At 49.0% G+C, this 18,584-nt stretch overlaps 1 protein-coding gene across 3 annotated transcripts in view; it reads right to left on the bottom strand.

Annotated features, from left to right (window-relative positions):
- The window catches only part of HDAC3 (histone deacetylase 3), a 29,519-nt gene extending 12,871 nt beyond the window's left edge, over nucleotides 1-16,648 (bottom strand). The window contains exon 1 of one of the 3 annotated variants that reach the window (XM_053247804.1): nucleotides 16,489-16,648. In XM_053247804.1, coding sequence (XP_053103779.1) covers nucleotides 16,489-16,543 — 55 coding nt within the window. In that variant the 5' untranslated portion in view covers nucleotides 16,544-16,648. Of the gene's footprint in view, nucleotides 1-16,199; nucleotides 16,323-16,351; nucleotides 16,372-16,488 lie in introns of those variants that run through there. The other 2 variants (XM_053247805.1, XM_053247803.1) reach the window with 2 other exon arrangements.
- Between the last annotated feature and the right edge of the window lie 1,936 nt (nucleotides 16,649-18,584).

The following is an 18,584-nucleotide window of genomic DNA, read 5'->3' as shown; positions in this document are numbered from 1 at the left end:
ATACCAATGATATTGTTGGGTAAGGTTTTAACTGAAAGAAACATTGGTAGACTTACCGTGAAGGGTTCTTTTTCAAGTATGGGGAGGGCATCCTTCACACGATGGGTTGTCAGTCACTGCATGCTCTGAGACAGGGCCAATAGGATTTGAGCACGATCGTTACTCCCCCTGCCGAGCCCTAGCTTACCCAGTTCTGGTCTGTAGAGCGATCAGCAGTCTCTATAACTCAGAAGGAAGTAGACAAGGTAGAAAGGTAAACAAAGCCAAGGCCCATAATGGCCCTTCAGGAAAAACAAGTCTGAGAGGAAGAAAAAGTGATAGATTGATTCTATGCACCCTAGGAGTTGTGCCGCCACCCCGAAAAACTCCCCACCCAAGCATCCGAGGGCGGGCCGGATGCCCTCCCCATACTTGAAAAAGAACCCTTCACGGTAAGTCTACCAATGTTTCTTTTTCCACGTATGGGGAGGGCATCCTTCACACGATGGGACATATCCAAGCTAAATGTGTGTGGGAGGGTAACGGATGCCAAGGTTTCCCCCGGCTAGACCTCCAACACCTTTTGTAGGACCGTGCGTCCCAGAGCTGCCAGCGGTTGATGAAATGAGGGAATCTTGTAATGTTTCACGAAGGGTGACGAGGAAGACCATGCTGCTGCTTTACAGATGTCTTCCACCGGTACCCTAGCCGAGAAGGCTGCCGATGCCGAAGCACTCCTAGTTGAATGCGCCGTGATTCCAGAAGGTATGGGCAGATGTAGGGACTCATATGCCAACGCAATAGTGGTTCTTATCCACCGCGCTAAAGCATCCTTAGAAGCCTTGAAACCTAACTTAGAAGGCAAGAAGCAAACAAAAAGGGAATCAGACTTCCTAAATGGTTTGGTCCGTTTAAGATAAATACGGAGTGCCCTACGTACATCCAGCGAATGCCAAAGATGTTCTTTTGGATGGAGAGGCTTTGGACAAAAAGATGGTAATACGATTTCTTGTGCCCTATGGAATACAGAGTTCACCTTGGGAAGAAAGGTGGGGTCCAACTTCATTACGACAGCCTCTTTTTGAAACACACATAGCTCGTTACGAGCCGATAGGGCGGCGAGCTCCGAAACCCTCCTGGCAGATGTTATCGCGACCAGAAAAAGAACCTTAAAGGTCATCAACCTTAGAGAGATCTTACGAAGCGGTTCGAAGGGATCCTTCGTGAGCGCCTGAAGAACCTTATCCAAGTCCCACGAAGGAAACCTGGGAACCGGAGGGGGATTAAGGTTGACTGCTCCTCTCAAGAATCTCCGAATGTCGGGATGGAGCGAATTTGAGTCTGTGCTGCCAAGGCTCAGAACTGATGATAGCGCAGAGATCTGACGTCGAAGAGTACCTGGGCGGAGACCTTTGGCAATTCCTGCCTGCAAAAAACTAAGCACAGACGACACCCCCGCCTGCGTCGGATCAAGACCCTCCTTACGTGACCAGGCACAGAAGGTGTTCCATGTCATCTGATAGATACGCTTAGTGGAGTGACGCCTCGCCGCCAAAATAGTTTGTTGGACTGGCTCAGGGTATCCCTTCTCTTCTAACACCCGGCGCTCAATCTCCACGCGTGAAGGCGGAGCCAAACAGGATCCGGATGTAGCAGTGGCCCCTGATTGAGAAGATCTGGTCTGCTGGGCAGGGCCCATGGTTTCCGCACTGACAGGGCCAATAGATCCGAAAACCACGGACGTCTTGGCCAGAATGGGGCTATAAGAATAACCTCCGCTCTCTCGGACATCAGCTTCCTGATGACTCTGCGTAGTATAGTCAGCGGGGGGAAGGCGTAAAGGAGTACACCGCGAGGCCATCTGGACGTCAGGGCGTCCACCTGTTCCGCCTGAGGGCAAAAGTGTCGAGAGAAGAACCGTGGAAGTTTGCTGTTTGAACGGGAAGCGAAGAGGTCCAAGACTGGGGGGCCCCACATCCTGGAGACCTGCTTGAACACCTCCTGGTGGAGCGACCATTCCCCCGGATCCAGATACTGTCTGCTCAGCCAGTCTGCCAGGATATTCGACTGACCCGCCAGGTGTTCTGCTGCTATTGAGCGCAGGTGGAGTTCCGCCCAGCTGAACAGCACATCCGACTCTAGCATTAGCGTTCGTGACCTCGTTCCTCCTTGATGGTTCAAATGAGCTTTCGTGGTAATGTTGTCTGTGCGGATTAGTACATCCTTGCCCTCGAGGTGATCTTGGAACTTCAACAGAGCCAAGCGGACGGCCCTCAGTTCCAGCCAATTTATATTGTGGCAGAGTTCCTCCTGAGCCCATATTCCTTGGGCCTGCAGATCGAGGTAGTGGGCCCCCCAACCGAACCTGCTGGCGTCCGTCGTGACTACAGATCTCTGCATTAGCTCCAAGGGAAGGCCCCGTAGCATGGCCGACGAGGTCCACCACCGAAGGGAATGCCGAACTCTTGAGGTCAGTTTGACCCAGATGTTCCGTCTGTCCATAATGTCCTCCTGGTGAGGCAGAAGAAGCCACTGCAGAGGCCTGGAATGCCATCTTGACCAGGGCACGCAGTCGAAACAAGCCACCATCATGCCCAGGAGCTGAGCCAGGCAAAGGAGTGGGACCTTCTTCCTGTGCACCAGTGAAATGACCGTCGTTGCGATCTTTTGCCTCCTTTCTTTGGGTAGGCGAACGACCGCTGTCTTGGTGTCGAACAATACACCGAGATGAACGAGGACCTGAGTAGGACGCAGATGACTCTTGGTGGCATTGATGAGAAACCCGTGATTCTGAAGGATACTGACTGCACGACAGACACTCGCCTCGGCCTCCTCCTCCGAAATTGCCCGCAGTAAAACATCGTCTAAATAAGGATAGGCATGGATGCCCTGTAACCTGGCATGGGCGATGACCGCCACCATCAATTTGGTAAATACCCTCGGCGCCGTGGAAAGGCCGAAGGGTAGGGCCTTGTACTGATAGGAGCGGCCGTTGTATGAAAACCGGAGGAAACGTCGATAATCCGGATGAATTGGTACGTGAAGATATGCCTCTGACAAATCTAACGAGGCCAACCAGTCCCCTGGCAGAACCGCTGCCTTGATGGATCGGAGGGACTCCATCCTGAAATGCCTTTTCCTCACGTACCGATTCAGCCGCTTCAAATTTAAGATCGCCCTCCAAGAATCGTCCTTTTTTGGGACCAGGAAAAGGAGGGAGAAAACCCCTTTGAAGGTCTGCTGTGCAGGAACCGGTTCCACGGCCCGAATGTCCAATAGATGTTGGATGGCATCCTGCATCAACTTTCTCTTCACGGGGTTTTTGGAAAGAGGCGTGATGTAGAAAAAGTCTGGGGGCGCAGACATGAAGTCTATGCGGTACCCCTGAGAAACGGTGTGAAGGACCCAGGAGTCCGTGGTCGTGTCCCCCCAAACTGTGGCAAAGGCACTCAACCTGCCTCCTACCTGACAGTAGTCATTGTTTACGGGCGCGACGATCTTGTCCAGCGGCAAAGGAAGCTCCACGTTTGTTTGATCCCCTGGATCTTGGGTTCCAGGACTGGCGCCAGGTGGACCTATACTGGTTCCCTCTGAAATCTCTGTCTCTGAAATTGTCTCTAAAGCCAGCAGATCCTGATCTTCCAAAGGACCTAAAGGGACGAAAGGAATGTTGAAAATTTGTCCCCCCTCGAAAGGGCCTCCCCCGACCCATAGGCATGGCTTTCTTTTTATCACGTGTCTCTACCAACACTGGTTCCAAGGCCTCCCCAAACAACTTCACACCACGAAAGGGGGTGGCCGCCAAAGCTGCCTTTGATTTAGAGTCGACATTCCAGTGTCGCAACCAGAGACCCCTACGAACCGCTACATTGGCCGCCATAGCTCTGGAAGCATGTTGCAAGCAATCCAGGCTAGAGTCCGCCATTAGGGCAGAAGCCCTTGCAATTTTATTCAGGCCCTGACGCAGTTTTGTGAGTTCTGGAGGTACCAGTTTTGCCAACTCCTTTGTCCAGAGAATTGTCGCCCTTGCAAATATGGAGTTAGTGGAGGCTGCCCGGATGATGGTCGCCGAGGCTTCGTGCGCTTTTTTCAGGAGATGATCCGTTTTCTTCTCCTCTGGTGACTTGAGGAATTCCTCACCTTCTTTATTGACCAATGCTCCAGTCACCAATTGCGCAACCGGAGCATCAACCACTGGAACGGCTATGAGGGACATAATATCAGAAGGAAGAGTATACAATTTTTTAGGAAAACTTAAGGAAGGTTTAGATGCCATAGGGATCCCCCATTCTGCCAACATTACTTCCCTGAACAGGGATGGGAAGGGGACTGTGGCTGGGGAGGTGGAAGTGGATGGGAAGACTTCCTGATCTAGCCCGGGTACCGGCTGAGGGCTGGAGTCATTAGAAACATCTTTAATTGCTCTTTTAGCCTTAGCCAAAAGAATCTCAAACTCGTTAAGGGAAAACAACCGTGCTGAGGAGGGAGTTTCTGATGGAGTCTGTTCATCAGACAACTCACCCTCCTCCTTTTCCGATTCGTCAGAACTCGAACTCGGACCCCGAGGTCGACTGGCAGGAGCGCCTGACGTGGAAATGGGAACCCCTTGATCCCCTTGTGGCCCCTCTATCAAAGGGGCTGCAACATTAGATCGTGTACATGTTCTTTTCATAACAGGAGAGTCCTCCCCCCCAGAGGAATAAACTTGAGAAATTCTCCCCTGGCGTCGCTTTCTGGCATTTCTAGCCAGCCATACCCTTTCTCCCACAGGGATGGACTGCCTGACTGGACTGGAGTCCGGTGAGGAGGAAAAAGATGGGCGTCTGCCCCTGCGTGGTTGGGACCGTTGTATATTGGCGCCCACCATATTATTTTGTCCCTCCGTCTGAGCAGCACTGCAAGCCACAGGATTTGTTGAGCCACCCGGGACATCAGACCTGATCAGAGGCACTGAGGCATTAAGACTGCCTTGCTGGTTCAAGAGAGGAGACACCACCGCGAGGCAATTCTTTTGAACAAAGGCAGTAAGCCAAGCAATTTCTTTTGCTGATAGCAACTCCCCGCTAGGGCCCACAGCGCCCGTCAGCGGTTCTCCCGCCAAAACACTCACCGCAGACGACTGAGGCTGGAGCGGTTCCGATCGGGCCGACAAGGTGGGGGAGATCACGGCCGGCTCCCCCGTCGCCTGTACAACGGGCAGCAATGCCCCAGCAAAAGCCCCAGCAACCGATCCGATCGAGCTCTGAGAAGCCGCGGACGGATTTAAGTGCTCTAAAATGGCGGGCGCTATTTGAGCGGGAAGAGCCGTTGCCTCCTTTCCCGGCTGTCGCTCTCTCACCGCCTTCATCTGGAGCCTTTCACTCACGGGCGCCTTAGATAAGAGAGAAGCCTTAGCTTTCTTCTTCTTTTTAGGCTTTGTGCTCTCCGCCCCCAAGTGCTTTGATTTTTTGAGTGCTTTAGAATGGCCCGTGCCCGTAAGCACTTTCTTCTTGGTAAGCACCTTCACAATAGTAGGAGCACTTTCAGCCGGAATTATGCCCGCATCGGCCGTTTTTGCACTTTCCCCAGCCCCCGAAGGGACTATTGGGGACTTTTGAATTGGGGCATCCGAGAGGGGTCCTTCAGAGAGGGAACCCCGCAACATGTCGCCCGTATGTGCGACTTCCATGGCTCTGACTGCAAACGGTGGTGGAAGAGAAACTGACAGAAGAACGAACAAGGAGGGGAAAAGGGTGAAATTGACTAGGCAACTACAAAACGGAAAAAACACACACAATAACAGAGAACCGACAAAACCACCGACCGTATCTGTCGCCAACAACTCCTTTCCCCCCCTTGCACACAGCAGAATGGAGAGAAGGAAAAAGTAGTACTGTCACAGAGCGAAGACAGGACCAGAACTGGGTAAGCTAGGGCTCGGCAGGGGGAGTAACGATCGTGCTCAAATCCTATTGGCCCTGTCTCAGAGCATGCAGTGACTGACAACCCATCGTGTGAAGGATGCCCTCCCCATACGTGGAAAAAGCTTTTAACTCTTTAACTTTTAACTTTTTAAAATTTCCTTGGAGGAAAGTGCTGAAAAGCTTTACTTAGCCAACACCTGCAGCAAAGACCTAGCTTCAAGTAAACAAACCCTACATATTCTAAATAGCCAGTAAAACCAGTTATGAAGGTAGAAGGCCAGCAGGGGAGGGGCTGCTTCCCCGTGTATTGCACAGAATGTCACATGTATGACTATCTATCTGAGGGGCAGAAGTCGTGGGTGTGCGTTTGGTGCAAGAGCTCCTGGCTCACAGGGAACAGGTTTGTTCGCTCAAAGCTAAGGTGGCTGATCTGGAGAAGCTCAGGCTGGCAGAGGTATGTGGGCGAGACCCTCAGGGACTTGATAGAGGCATCCCACTCCCAGGCTGACAGCTGCTCGGCTGTCATGGAGAATGAAGGTCTCAGGGAAGGAGGACAAATGGAGGAAGAGGGGAATGCTCCATTAGAAGTGACCCTTTCCTTGGGTGATGCGCCCATATCCTCTTTCACAGAGGATACTCCTCCAGGGGTTGGAAGCCTCCCAGTAGTGGAAGATTCGATTGTTAGACGCATAGAGATGGGTTTGTGACCACACAGTGACTTGCCTGCCTGGTGAGGAGAAGGTAGGTACCTAGATAGGCTGTTGAGCAGTGCTGGGGAGGAGTCAGTTGTTGTGGTGCACGTCGGCACCAGCAATTTTGGGAAATGCAATTGGGAGGTCCTGGAAGCCCAATTTAGGCTGCAAGGTAGCATACTGAAATCCAGGACCCCCAGGGTAGTGTTCTCTGAAGTGCTTACTACGTGTTCCACGAACAGGGCCAGCGAGACAGGCAGAGCTAAGGAGTCTCAATGCATGAATGAGACAGTGGTGCTGGGAGGAGGGATTTAGATCTGTTAGGCACTGGGATAGATTTTGGGGCAGGCAAAGCCTGTACAAAAGGGACAGGCTCCACTTGAACCAAGATGGAATCAGACTGCTAGTGCTTAAAATGAAAAAGCAGCTTTTAAGCTTGCTGACAGTAACTGGGTGATATCTGGTTTGGCAATCAAAATCCCCTGCAAGGGCACAGAAGTTTCGGATAAACCAGAAGGGGACAGAGTAGAATCAGGAGTAGAGCAGATAGACAGCTGATCAAAAAGGACAAATGACACTAAGGCAGATAGCACACCACCACATCAGGTAAGCGACTTGGTGTACAAGTGTTTATATACCAATGCCAGAAGCCTCCAAGCCAAGATGGGCAAGCTGGAGTGCTTGTTTGCTAATAAAAACAGATATAGTGGGCATAATGGAAACCTGGTAGATGGTGAGAACCGGTGGGACACTTATTCCTGGGTACAAACTCTACAGAGAGGACAGGGAGGGGCAGATTGGGGGTGGAGTAGCACTGTATACTAAAGAAGGGATTGGATCCCACAAGCTAGAAAACCCAGGAGGACCAGAGTCCTCCACAGAATCATTATGGGTGACAATATGAAGGCTGAAAGAAAATGTGTTACGAGGGATGTGCAAACGCCCTCCGGATCAAAACACAGAGTGACCTGGAGTTGGCGAGACAGAGCTGTAATAACGGGCAACTTCAATTACCCTCAAATAGACTGGGCAAATTCTGGGAAGAGCATGCTTGCATGCAGAAGGTTCCAAGTTCCCTCTCTGGAATCTCCAAGATAGCGCTGAGATTCCTGCCTGCAACCTTGGAGAAGCTGTTGCCAGTCTGTGTAGATAATACTGAGCTAGATGGAACAATGGTCTGACTCAGAATATAGCAACTTCCTATGTTCTTCCTATGTGTGGGTATTGACAGAGGAGCCAGATTGCTAGACATGCTAAACGACTGTGCTTTAGAACAGTTGATCACGGAACCAACCAGCGAGAAGGCGATCTTGGACTTAATCCTGAGTGGTGCCCAAGACCTGATGCGTGATGTTAGAATGGTAGAACCACTGAGGAACAGTGACCAGTTTGTGACCCAATTCCACTTATATGCGAGTGAAGCATTGTGAAGGAAGTCAAACAGATACACTGGACTTCAGAAGAGGCTCAAAAATAGTCATGAGGCTCAAATCACTCCAGAAAGCATGGAAGTTATTCAAAACCACAAGAATAGAAGCTCAGTCAGAATGTATACCAAGAAGGAGGAAAGATACTTTCCTTGTCAGGAGGATGCCAGCGTGGCTAAGAAGTAGAGTCAGGGAAGCTATAAAAGGGAAGAAGAAAATGGAAGTCCTGCCCAAATGAAGAGAACAGAAAGGAACATAAACTCTGGCAAAAGAAATGCAAAGAGACAATAAGGGATGCAAAAAGAGAGTTTGAGGAGCATACAGGTGAAACTCGGAAAATTAGAATATTGTGCAAAAGTCCATTAATTTCAGTAATGCAAATTAAAAGGTGAAACTGATATGAGACAGACAATTACATGCAAAGCGAGATAAGTCAAGCCTTAATTTGTTATAATTGTGATGATCATGGCGTACAGCTCATGAAAACCCCAAATCCACAATCTCAGAAAATTAGAATATTACATGGAACCAAGAAGACAAGGATTGTAGAATAGAACAATAGCGAACCTCTGAAAAGTATACAGTGTACTGTGCTTGATTGGCCAGCAAACTCGCCTGACCTGATCCCATAGAGAATCTATGGGGCATTGCCAAGAGAAGGATGAGAGACATGAGACCAAACAATGCAGAAGAGCTGAAGGCCGCTAATGAAGCATCCTGGTCTTCCATAATACCTCATCAGTGCCACAGGCTGATAGCATCCATGCCACGCCGCATTGAGGCAGTAATTGCTGCAAAAGGGGCCCAAACCAAGTACTGAATACATATGCATGCTTATACTTTTCAGAGGTCCGATATTGTTCTATTCTACAATCCTTGTCTTCTTGGTTCCATGTAATATTCTAATTTTCTGGGATTGTGGATTTGGGGTTTTCATGAGCTGTACGCCATGATCATCACAATTATAACAAATTAAGGCTTGGCTTATCTCGCTTTGCATGTAATGCGTCTGTCTCATATATCAGTTTCACCTTTTAATTTGCATTACTGAAATTAATGGACTTTTGCACGATATTCTAATTTTCCGAGTTTCACCTGTACAGCTAGAGGTCACCATTTATTTATTTAAAATATTTATACCCTGCTCCTCCAGTGCACTACTGCTTGGGGTGGCTCACAACAATAAGATAGATAGATATAATAAAAGTAATAAAATTAACTTAGATTCAAATTAAAACTGAAAATTATAAAAAGCTAAAGAATCTACCAGATATAACAAAATAATAATGGAGCATTAAACAGCCTCCTTTAAAAGGTATGTTTTAAGATGCTCTTTATAAACACTGAGGGAGGGAGCATGGCGAAGATCTTCAGGGAGGGCGTCCCAAAGCTGAGGGGCCACAACTGAAAAGGCCCTGTCTCTAGACCCCACCAACCGGATCTCTGTTAGTGGTGGGGTCATGAGCAGGGCCTGAGATGAAGAGCGGAGGGCCCTGGCAGATTCATATGGGCAAATGTGATCCGACAGGTACCCCAGCCCCAAGCTGTGTAGGGCTTTAAAGGTCAATACCAGCACCTTGAATCTAGCCCGGAAGTGGACCAGTAGCCAATGAAGCTGACACAGGATGGGTGTAATACTCGTGAAGTGACTTGTACACACGAGCATCCTTGCGGCAGCATTCTGAACCAGCTGAAGCTTCTGAACAGTCTTCAAGGGCAGCCCCATGTAGAGCACATTGCAGCAGTCCAACAGTAGACTGTTCCCTTTAAGGCGTGCACACGCTCACAAGTTTTTGGATGTCCGCTCAGTTCATTCTAGATCCCTCTCAGGTTGAATAAGGAAGGCCCCATTCTGAATGCAGGTGTGCACACACTGCCATGATACTGCCACCCAGAATAAAACTCATTCCGCACAGAGATGAAAAAAATTAGAGGGACCAGTGCTAGAGGTGTCAAGGGGAATAACAGAAACGTATTTAGATATATCAGAAGCAGAAGTCCTTCCACTGAGGCAGTTGGACCCTTATATGATGACGGAGTGAAAGGGATTATTAAGGAGGAAAAGGAGATTGCAGAAAAGCTGAATGAGTTCTTTGCATCTTCATGGTGGAGGATACTGACTATATACCCACTCCAGAGTGCAGAACTGAGCTTTTTAGGCTTGGAGGCTGAAGAACTGGGCCAATTTGAGGCAACAAGAGAGGATGTTCTAAACTGTCTTGAAAAACTAAAAATTAACAAATCGCCAGGGCCAGATGGCATCCACCCGAGAATTCTGAGGGAACTCAAAATGTGAAATTGCTGGTTTCCTAGTAAAAATATGTAACTTGTCCCTACAATCAGGCACTGTACCAGAGGACTGGAAATGTAATTCCGATTTTCAAAAAGGGATCCACGGGGATCTGGGAAGTTACAGGCCAGTTAGCTTAACTTCTGTGGCGGACAAATTGATAGAAAGCTTCCTTAAGGACAAATAGAAGAACAGGCCTTGCTGAAAGAGAGCTTGCAAGGCTTTTGCAAGGGAAAGTCTTGCCTCACTAACCTTTTGGAGTTCTTTGAGAGTGTCAACAGGCATGTGGATAAAGCTGACATAGTATACTTGGACTTCCAAAAATCTTTTGCAAAATTTCCCCACCCAAGGCTCTTGAGTAAACTTAGCAGTCTTGGATAAGGGGACAAGTTCATGTGTGGATTGGTAACTGGTTGAAGAACAGGAAACAGAAGGTAGAAATAAATGGACAGTTTCCACAATGGAGGGAAAAAGTAGGGTCCCCCAAGGATCTGGACCGGGACCAGTGCTCTTTAACTTGTTCATAAATAATCTAGAAGTTGAGGTAAGCAGTGAAGTGGCCAAATTTGCAGATGACACCAAGCTATTTAGGGTAGTGAAATCCAAAACAGATTGTGAGGAGCTCCAAAAAGATCCCTCCAAACTGGGTGAATGGGCAACAAAATGGCAAACACAGTTCAGTGTAAGCAAGTGTAAAGTGATGGATAAAAAAGGAAAGATTGTGCCGTTGAGTCAGTGTCGACTCCTAGTGACCACAGAGCCATGTGGATACTGAGTTTAAAAAAAAAAATCCAACTTATATATGCTGATGGGGTCTGAACAGTGAATGAATGACCAGAAGAGAAATCTTGGGGTTGTGGTGGACAACTGGTTGAAAGTGTCAACTCAGTGTGCGGCAGCTGTGAAAAAGGCCAATTCCATGCTAGGGATCATTAGGAAGGGGAATGAAAATAAAAATGCTCACATTATAATGCCCTTATACAAATCTATGGTGTATCCACACTTGGAATACTGTGTGCAGTTCTGGTCACTGTACCTTAAGAAGGACATTGTAGAACTGGGAAAGGTGCAGAAGAGGGCAACCACGATGATCAGGGGACTGGGGCAAGGTTTTATGAGGCAAGGCTACAGCATCTGGGGCTTTTTAGTTTGGAAAAGAGACAACTATAGGGGGGACATGAGAGAGGCTTACAAAATTATTCATGGAGTAGAGAGAGTGGACAGAGAGAAATTTTTCTCCCTCTCTCACAACACCAGAACCAGGGGCCATCCCATGAAACTGAAGGCTGGGAAATTTAGGACCAACAAAAGGAAGTACTTTTTCACACAGCACATTATCAATCTATAGAATTCTCTGCCACGGGATGTGGTGATGGCCACTATATTGGATGGCTTTAAAAGGGGCTTAGCCAAATTCATGGAGAACAGGTCTATCAAGGCTTACTCATCTGGTGGCTATAGGCCACCTCCAGCCTCCACATTCCGATGGCGGCGGCCACACCCCATCAGAAGCACTCGCCACCGCCACAGTGGGTGTGATCAGCTCTGAGGTGCAGCACACAGCCCACAGCTATATGTTAGCCACTAACTTTTAAAAACCATTTTAAACAGCGGTTCAGTAACCAAGGTAGACATTTTGAACTTAGAACTCTTGTGTGCAGCGTAATGCTATAAAATGATTACGCACTCGCTGGCTGGCAGGTCCACATTGCAATGGCAGCAACACCCCCTTCGCCAGTATTGTAGGAAGCAAACAGAGTCAGACAATTGGTCCATTTAGTTCAGTAATGTTTTCACAGACTGGCAGCAGAAATCTCCCTCAGCCCTATCTTGGAGATGCCAAGCACGGAACTTGGAACCGCCTGCATAAAAGCATACCGACACTCTTTCCAGAGAGGCTCCATCCCTAAGGGGAATATCTTACAATGCTCAAACATGTAGTCTCCCATTCATAGGAAACCAAGGCAGACCCTGCAAAGCAAAGCAGACCCTGCTTACTTAGCAAAGGGCATAGACCCTGCCACAAGACCAAGCCACCTAATGGAGCAGCGGAGAAATAACTATAGCAAGCCAGAGGTTGCCGGTTCGAATCCCAGCTGGTATGTTTCCCAGACTATGGGAAACAACTATATCGGGCAGCTATATAGGAAGATGCTAAAAGGCGTCATCTCATACTGCACAGGAGATGGCAATGGTAAACCCCTCCTGTATTCTACTAAAGACAACCACAGGGCTCAGTGGTCTCCAGGAGTCGACACCGACTCGATGGCACACAGGAGCGGAGCCATCCAAGCAACGGCCTGCGTCCATTCCTGCTCGGCAGCCCCAATATGCCCATGCATGTTATGTCACGCACATGGGGCGTGGCTCGGGCTCTGTAGGAGCCAAGAGAGCCAACTCCCCCCTCCCATGCCCAGGCCACCGAGAGCCCGGGCGAACTCTTTGCAGGTTATTTCAGGTAGCTCCGACTGCCCAATAGAATGTATTTCCCTCCTCTCCCTCTCTGGAGGAAGAGAAATGGGAAGACATCCTGTTAGGCAGCCGACCCTCTCTGAAATGAAGAGCTGAGAGCCCATTCCAGCTCTCAGCAGCCCAGGCCACGCCCCCTTGTCATGTGCCTTGTCATGTGTGAGGGGGCGTGGCCTGGGCTGCCGAGAGCCGGAACGGGCTCTCAGCTCTTCATTTCAGAGAGGGTCGGCTGCCTAACAGGACGTCTTCCCCTTTCTCTCCCTCCAGAGAGGGAAAGGAGGGAAATACGTTCTATTGGGCAGTTGGAGCTGCCTGAAATAACCGGCAAAGGGTTCGCCCGGGCTCTCAGCAGCTCAGGCGTGGGAAGGGGGAGTTCGCTCTGGGCTCCTATAGAGCCTGAGCCATGGCCTCTCCCTATTGGTGGGCTGGGTCCTTTGAACCCTTTCGCCCAATGGTGGCTCCGCCGCAATGGCACACTTTACCTTTACCACAAGACTAGCTCTTCTCCCTCAAATGCAAGCTGACACAGGGAGTGAACTATTCCACTTGAGAAAAAGATTTATTTTTTTACAAGTGCTTACAAACAGAATATATATAACATGATGAAAACAGGATGACTATCCTTTTCATTATGAATGACAACAAGAAGAAAATGGCCATGCCAAGGGAATACAGCAAGCTTCCAGCCTGTTTAAGAATTAACATTTGAGGTTGTCTGGAAGACAACCTGTGGAAGGGCAAGTCTCTACTTGAGCACCAGGAGGACTATCAGTCCTAGGCCCTGCCTACCAATCTCTCTTGCTCCTCCTTTTCGGACGGCTCACTGGGAAATATAGTTTCTCCAAATATATCTGAACTGGAGAGAAGCCCTTACCACCCTCTCAGAAGAAACTTCTGAATGCCCGATTACTGAACCAGTTTTGACTAGGTAACTACCTTTGAGGCCAATTCAGAACTTTCCCTCCAAAGCAGCCCACACACTAGCATTTTGGCCACATGCAGAAGTGCTGGTGCAAATGATCCTGGCCACTAATGATAAAGGAAAACACTGGGAGGGTGCTAGGACATTGCCAGGAACATGCAAGCATATGTGCACTCTTAGTGCATCCTATTTTAATTACATCCGCCAGTTTGGGGCGGCATGGGGAAAATATAATCCAAACCAGCCCTTTGTTTTTAGTGGTTTAATTCAGAACAGCTGTACCGCACAAAGGATCTGTGTGCTCTTTGGGGCCAGCTGTCCCCCACTCCATCCTGTCTCACTCTATCTTGCCTCCTCCCTCCCCCTCTCTTTCCCTCTCCCCTCCCCACGCTCGCCACAGGCTGCCCCACTCACTCTCCCACCCCCTTGCCCTCTCGCCAGCTCTCCTCCTCTCCTCTCGCCTGACCGTCCCGTTGCTACCTCCTGCTCCCAGCGGCCAGGGCGGGCCGCTGCCTCCTCCTTACCCAGGACGGGCCAGGCCGTCCCACCGCCGCTGCCTCCCAGGAGGCAGCCGAGGCCGCTGCCGCCTCCTTTCCCCAGTCGGCCTGGCCAGGCCAGGCCGTCCTGCCACCGGCACTTTCCAGCGCCCAGCTGAGGCCATCCTTACCCAGCTGAGGCCATCCGCCACCACCTCCTCTGGCTATTCTGTGGCCCACCGCCGCCTCTGCCTCCATTTTTTCTTTCCCTTCAAGTCTCACCCAAGGCCGGAAACTCTCGCAATGTGTCGCAAGACTTCCGCTGCCAAATCCAGGAGAACACACATGCCAGCTAAGAGAATTAAATATATAGATAGATAGATAGATAGATAGATAGATAGATAGATAGATACAGGTTCAAGGCAATCAACAGCTTATATGTTGGGTTCACTCCAGTTCACAGCGGTGGGGGGGGTGCAGGGGTGTAGCAAGGTTGGAGTAGGCCCAGAGACAAGATTTTAAAATGCACCCCCCCCCACTGAAGCTCAGCTCATGAAGTAAAGAAATCTTAAATGAGGCTGAATAGTGGTAACAAAAAGCATAGTGATATATGTGCCACAATAGATCATCATCCTAAATTTTTTTTTTAACGTTTGGTAAATTGTGGATGATGCAAGTCATTTAATGGTAGAAAGATATGTTGTTCTGGTAGCTCCAGGTCTTAACACCCACATCAATTTCGGAGGATGAATACAACTGAAAGATGCCCAGGCGGGTGCGTGGCTGGGGGAGTCAGTCATGTGACTTGCTTCTGGGGGGGCCCCCCAAGGCAGTGGGCTCCCAAACAACTGTCTCCCCTTGCTCTATTATAGTTACGCCCCCGGGGGGGGGTGCTCCTTATTTCCACACAATGCACATACACTATCTCAGAACTACTTGTTACACATACTCATTTTATATATTTTACAGATTTGTGTTGTTTTGTACAATGCAAGTACCGAGGCTGCAATCAAGGGAAGGCCACCACAGGGCTCATAATCCCTTCCCATCACACTCTTCACTCCCCTGCCACAAACAAATCTCAGTTTCACTCACACATCCCTCTGAGAAAAATACACACTGTTGAAAGTCCAGCACTGTAGAAACTATCCTCACCTTCTTTCCAATTCCAAACTGAGAACATAGTACAAGGTCAGGGATGAGGAAAGGAAGGGGGCAGGTTTCTGGCAACCACAGCATTTAGGATGACCACCCAAGAACTGTGGGCCTCCAATTCAGAGATGAAATGTTCCTGTACAAGGAGTTTCCTCCTTGTACAGATAATCATAGTTTCCATGTATTTATCACAGCTAAGATGCAGCAATCAGATGTATTTTTCCTCCATCAATGTGTCTAAACTTTTTTCTATAAAGCCATCTAAGCTAGAGGTCTAACCTTATCTTATCATGGAATGCTTCATGACTTAATTACATGTAGATACATCACTTTTAACATTTGTGGTGTCCTTTACACCTAACTATACATGTCCTTTAGGGTTACACCTAACTATACATGTCCTTTACACCTAACTATAGCTAACATGACAGCTAACTATACATGAGAAAACTATATACAGCTTTGAAATTTTAAAAAAATCAGCAACAGCACCATTACAACTCATAAGGGGAACCTGTGACATGAACCTCCCTATACCCACCAACCTAACACAGAGATATACAGACACATTAATATCACACTAAAGATCACTGAATGCTACCTCACTCTCCCACCATCACCCCACGCATAGTACTTTGCACTTCACCAATGATGAATGCTGTGCAATCGATTTTTTAAAATAAATATGTTATGTTGAGGCAGCATTCAAAACTTTAGACTCGCAATAGAATTGGTTATTAAAAAATTACAGGATAGCTACAACTCAGACACATTCGGCATAATTTGTTATCTGGATTAGCACGTGTCTCTCAGCCAGGCTTTCAGTCATTTACCATCTGAAGCCTATGCGTGTTTATTCAGAAGCTGTGTTCATTATAGGGCTTACTTCCAGGTAAGGGCACAGGACTGCAGCCCTCGCCGTTAGAGAATCGGGGGGAAGAGGCTGAAATGTCAAGAAGGGAAAGCCTAGGCTCCTTTTCAGAAGGCATTTCCAGAAAGGAAACATCCCTGCTGTGTGGAGCATTTAGGAGCGCTTGCCTACAGCGGAGGATCCGCTTCTTTTCTTCCACCTATGTCCTCTGACTGGGATCTTCTCTCCTAACCCCAAACCAGGAAAATGATACCCCCCTCTCCTCTCCGCCTCCCCCCCCCCCCCATCAACGCCGCGCACGCACCATAGTGAAAGTTGCCTACATCCGGATCGTAAAAATAGGCCACAGTCTTCGCCATCCCCCTCGGAACGGCCCGCCCGACTAACGGAGAACACACCAACCCAGGCACGCGCCCCACCTACAGGCGCTGACGACACTACGCAGGCAACACGCGGCTTCTCCGAGGCACGTAAAGCATGTTCCGCTCTGTGGGCTGCCCAAGTGCTCTCTCCAGCCTTCTCCAACGCAGAAGCTCTCGCGAGACGGGACCGCACAATCAGAGGACAAGGGAGTACTCTGGGCCTTATCCAGCGATGGGAATAGGGTGAAGAGAAGCCGCCGCGGAGGCCGAATTCGCTTGAACTGGAGGCGGGTCTAAACACCCCCCGCAAGCGCTGAACGATTATCCTTTAGCTTGAATCTTCTATTTCTCAATCAAGTGATAATATCAACTTTAATTAAAAAAAAAAGATTTAGCATTGATTTTATTGTATTACTTTTAGAAATTATTATTATTTACCTAACTCTTATTTCAAATGTAAAACTATGATAACTGTTTAAATGTGTTAAGAAGCATGCCTTTTGGGGGGTTGGCGGGGAAGTATATGGAAGTCGTTCATGAGCGGGATTTAAGGGAGCTGAGCGCGGACGGAGTCTGCTTGGACACATTGCCTTAATCGGCTCATAATAATCTTGGGATCAACGCTGTATAGGAATGATTACTTTTGTTATGGTTTCTTCAAGCCTTTAATAAAACTGTTAATAGCAACAACAGAAAAGTCGTCTCGGGGAGTGGGTAGAAACAAATGGCTCTTCTTTTTGAAGAGAAATTATCTCTCTCAGGAAAATGTATTTGCCATGCTGGTTTCTCCAAGGATGCCGTTCTCTTGTCCACCTCTTCTTCTCACATCCCCAGGCTGGGCCTCGAGTTTTCGAGGGGTTTGGATCACCCAAATCCTCCTCCTCCAGGCTCCTCGGAGTCACCGTGGGTGTCTCTCAAGAGGCCTCCACCTCTCGCCTTCCAAGTGTCCCTCACACTGGCCGAGCCTGCCTTAGATCCCTCCTGCCCCCTCTAATTGGACCTCCGCCCAGCCATATCAGGCTGCTTCTCTCAGCAATGTCCCTGCCTCCCCTTTCCTCCTTCCTCATTCGCCCCGCCCTTCCCTGCGAGGCACTTTGCTTACGTCACCCAGAGGCGCCTCGCTCACCGCCCGCACCGGGACCCGGCCTCGGCTGCTGCTCTCGCTTCTTGGCCCGGCCGATAGCGTGTCGGCTGGCCGCTTCTCGGGCCGCCCGCCTCTCGGATTTCTCCGGTCTGGTAAGGCCGGCGGGGCTCCCGGCGGACAGTATTCCTCTCAGTTATGGAGAGCTTCAGGCAAGTGCTCCAGCAGTGTTTGTGGAAAGAAGATGCCTCGGATTTTGGATACCAAAGCAGAGTGCAACTCTTTGCTCATTCTTGAACTGCAGGTCTTTCTCCCACAAGCAGCTCAACTGGGCTAGACCCAGGGTAATACGTTGTACAGAGGAATCTTGTCTGTCTTGTTGCCCAGTCCCCTTAAACAATCCTCTTCAGTGCATTTTTTGTAGTCTGTACCATTCATTCAGCTTGCCAATTGGCCTAGAGTCCATAGGGTGTAGAGTTGCCAAGCCCCCCGAAATTCTGGGTTTCACCTGGAATTCAAGCATCTCACCCACCCAGATTGCATAGCCCACCCAGATTTGCCCAGATTTCAGCTTTCTTTTTCTTTTCTTTTTTTAAAGGCTAAGCTTGTAGAAGCAGAGTTATGGAGCAAAACGTGCAGTCACTATTGTGCTCAAACATTATTTTCAAGCCAATTTACATAACATGAAAATTAGGCACCCGGATTTGGAAAGCTAGGATATGGCAACCCTAATGTGGTGCAATAAGTGAACTAGGAGGTGGCCTTTTATCTTTAGTGCAAATTCCCAGAAGCAGTTCATAGTCCATTTCGATTTCAGAGGTACAGCCCAAGAGAACTTCTATTGTGGAGGTTGTCTGGAGTTTGGGTTCATCTGGAGATAGGGGGAGTGTCCATTGATTATGGGGCAGCTATTCTGGTGGTGGTGGGGGGATAGGGGCAGATTAAGCCTTTTGCCAC

The sequence above is a fragment of the Hemicordylus capensis genome, chromosome 4 (assembly GCF_027244095.1).
Source record: "Hemicordylus capensis ecotype Gifberg chromosome 4, rHemCap1.1.pri, whole genome shotgun sequence".
In the NCBI taxonomy this organism is placed as follows: domain Eukaryota; kingdom Metazoa; phylum Chordata; class Lepidosauria; order Squamata; family Cordylidae; genus Hemicordylus; species Hemicordylus capensis.
This window is presented reverse-complemented; position numbering and strand designations above follow the sequence as displayed.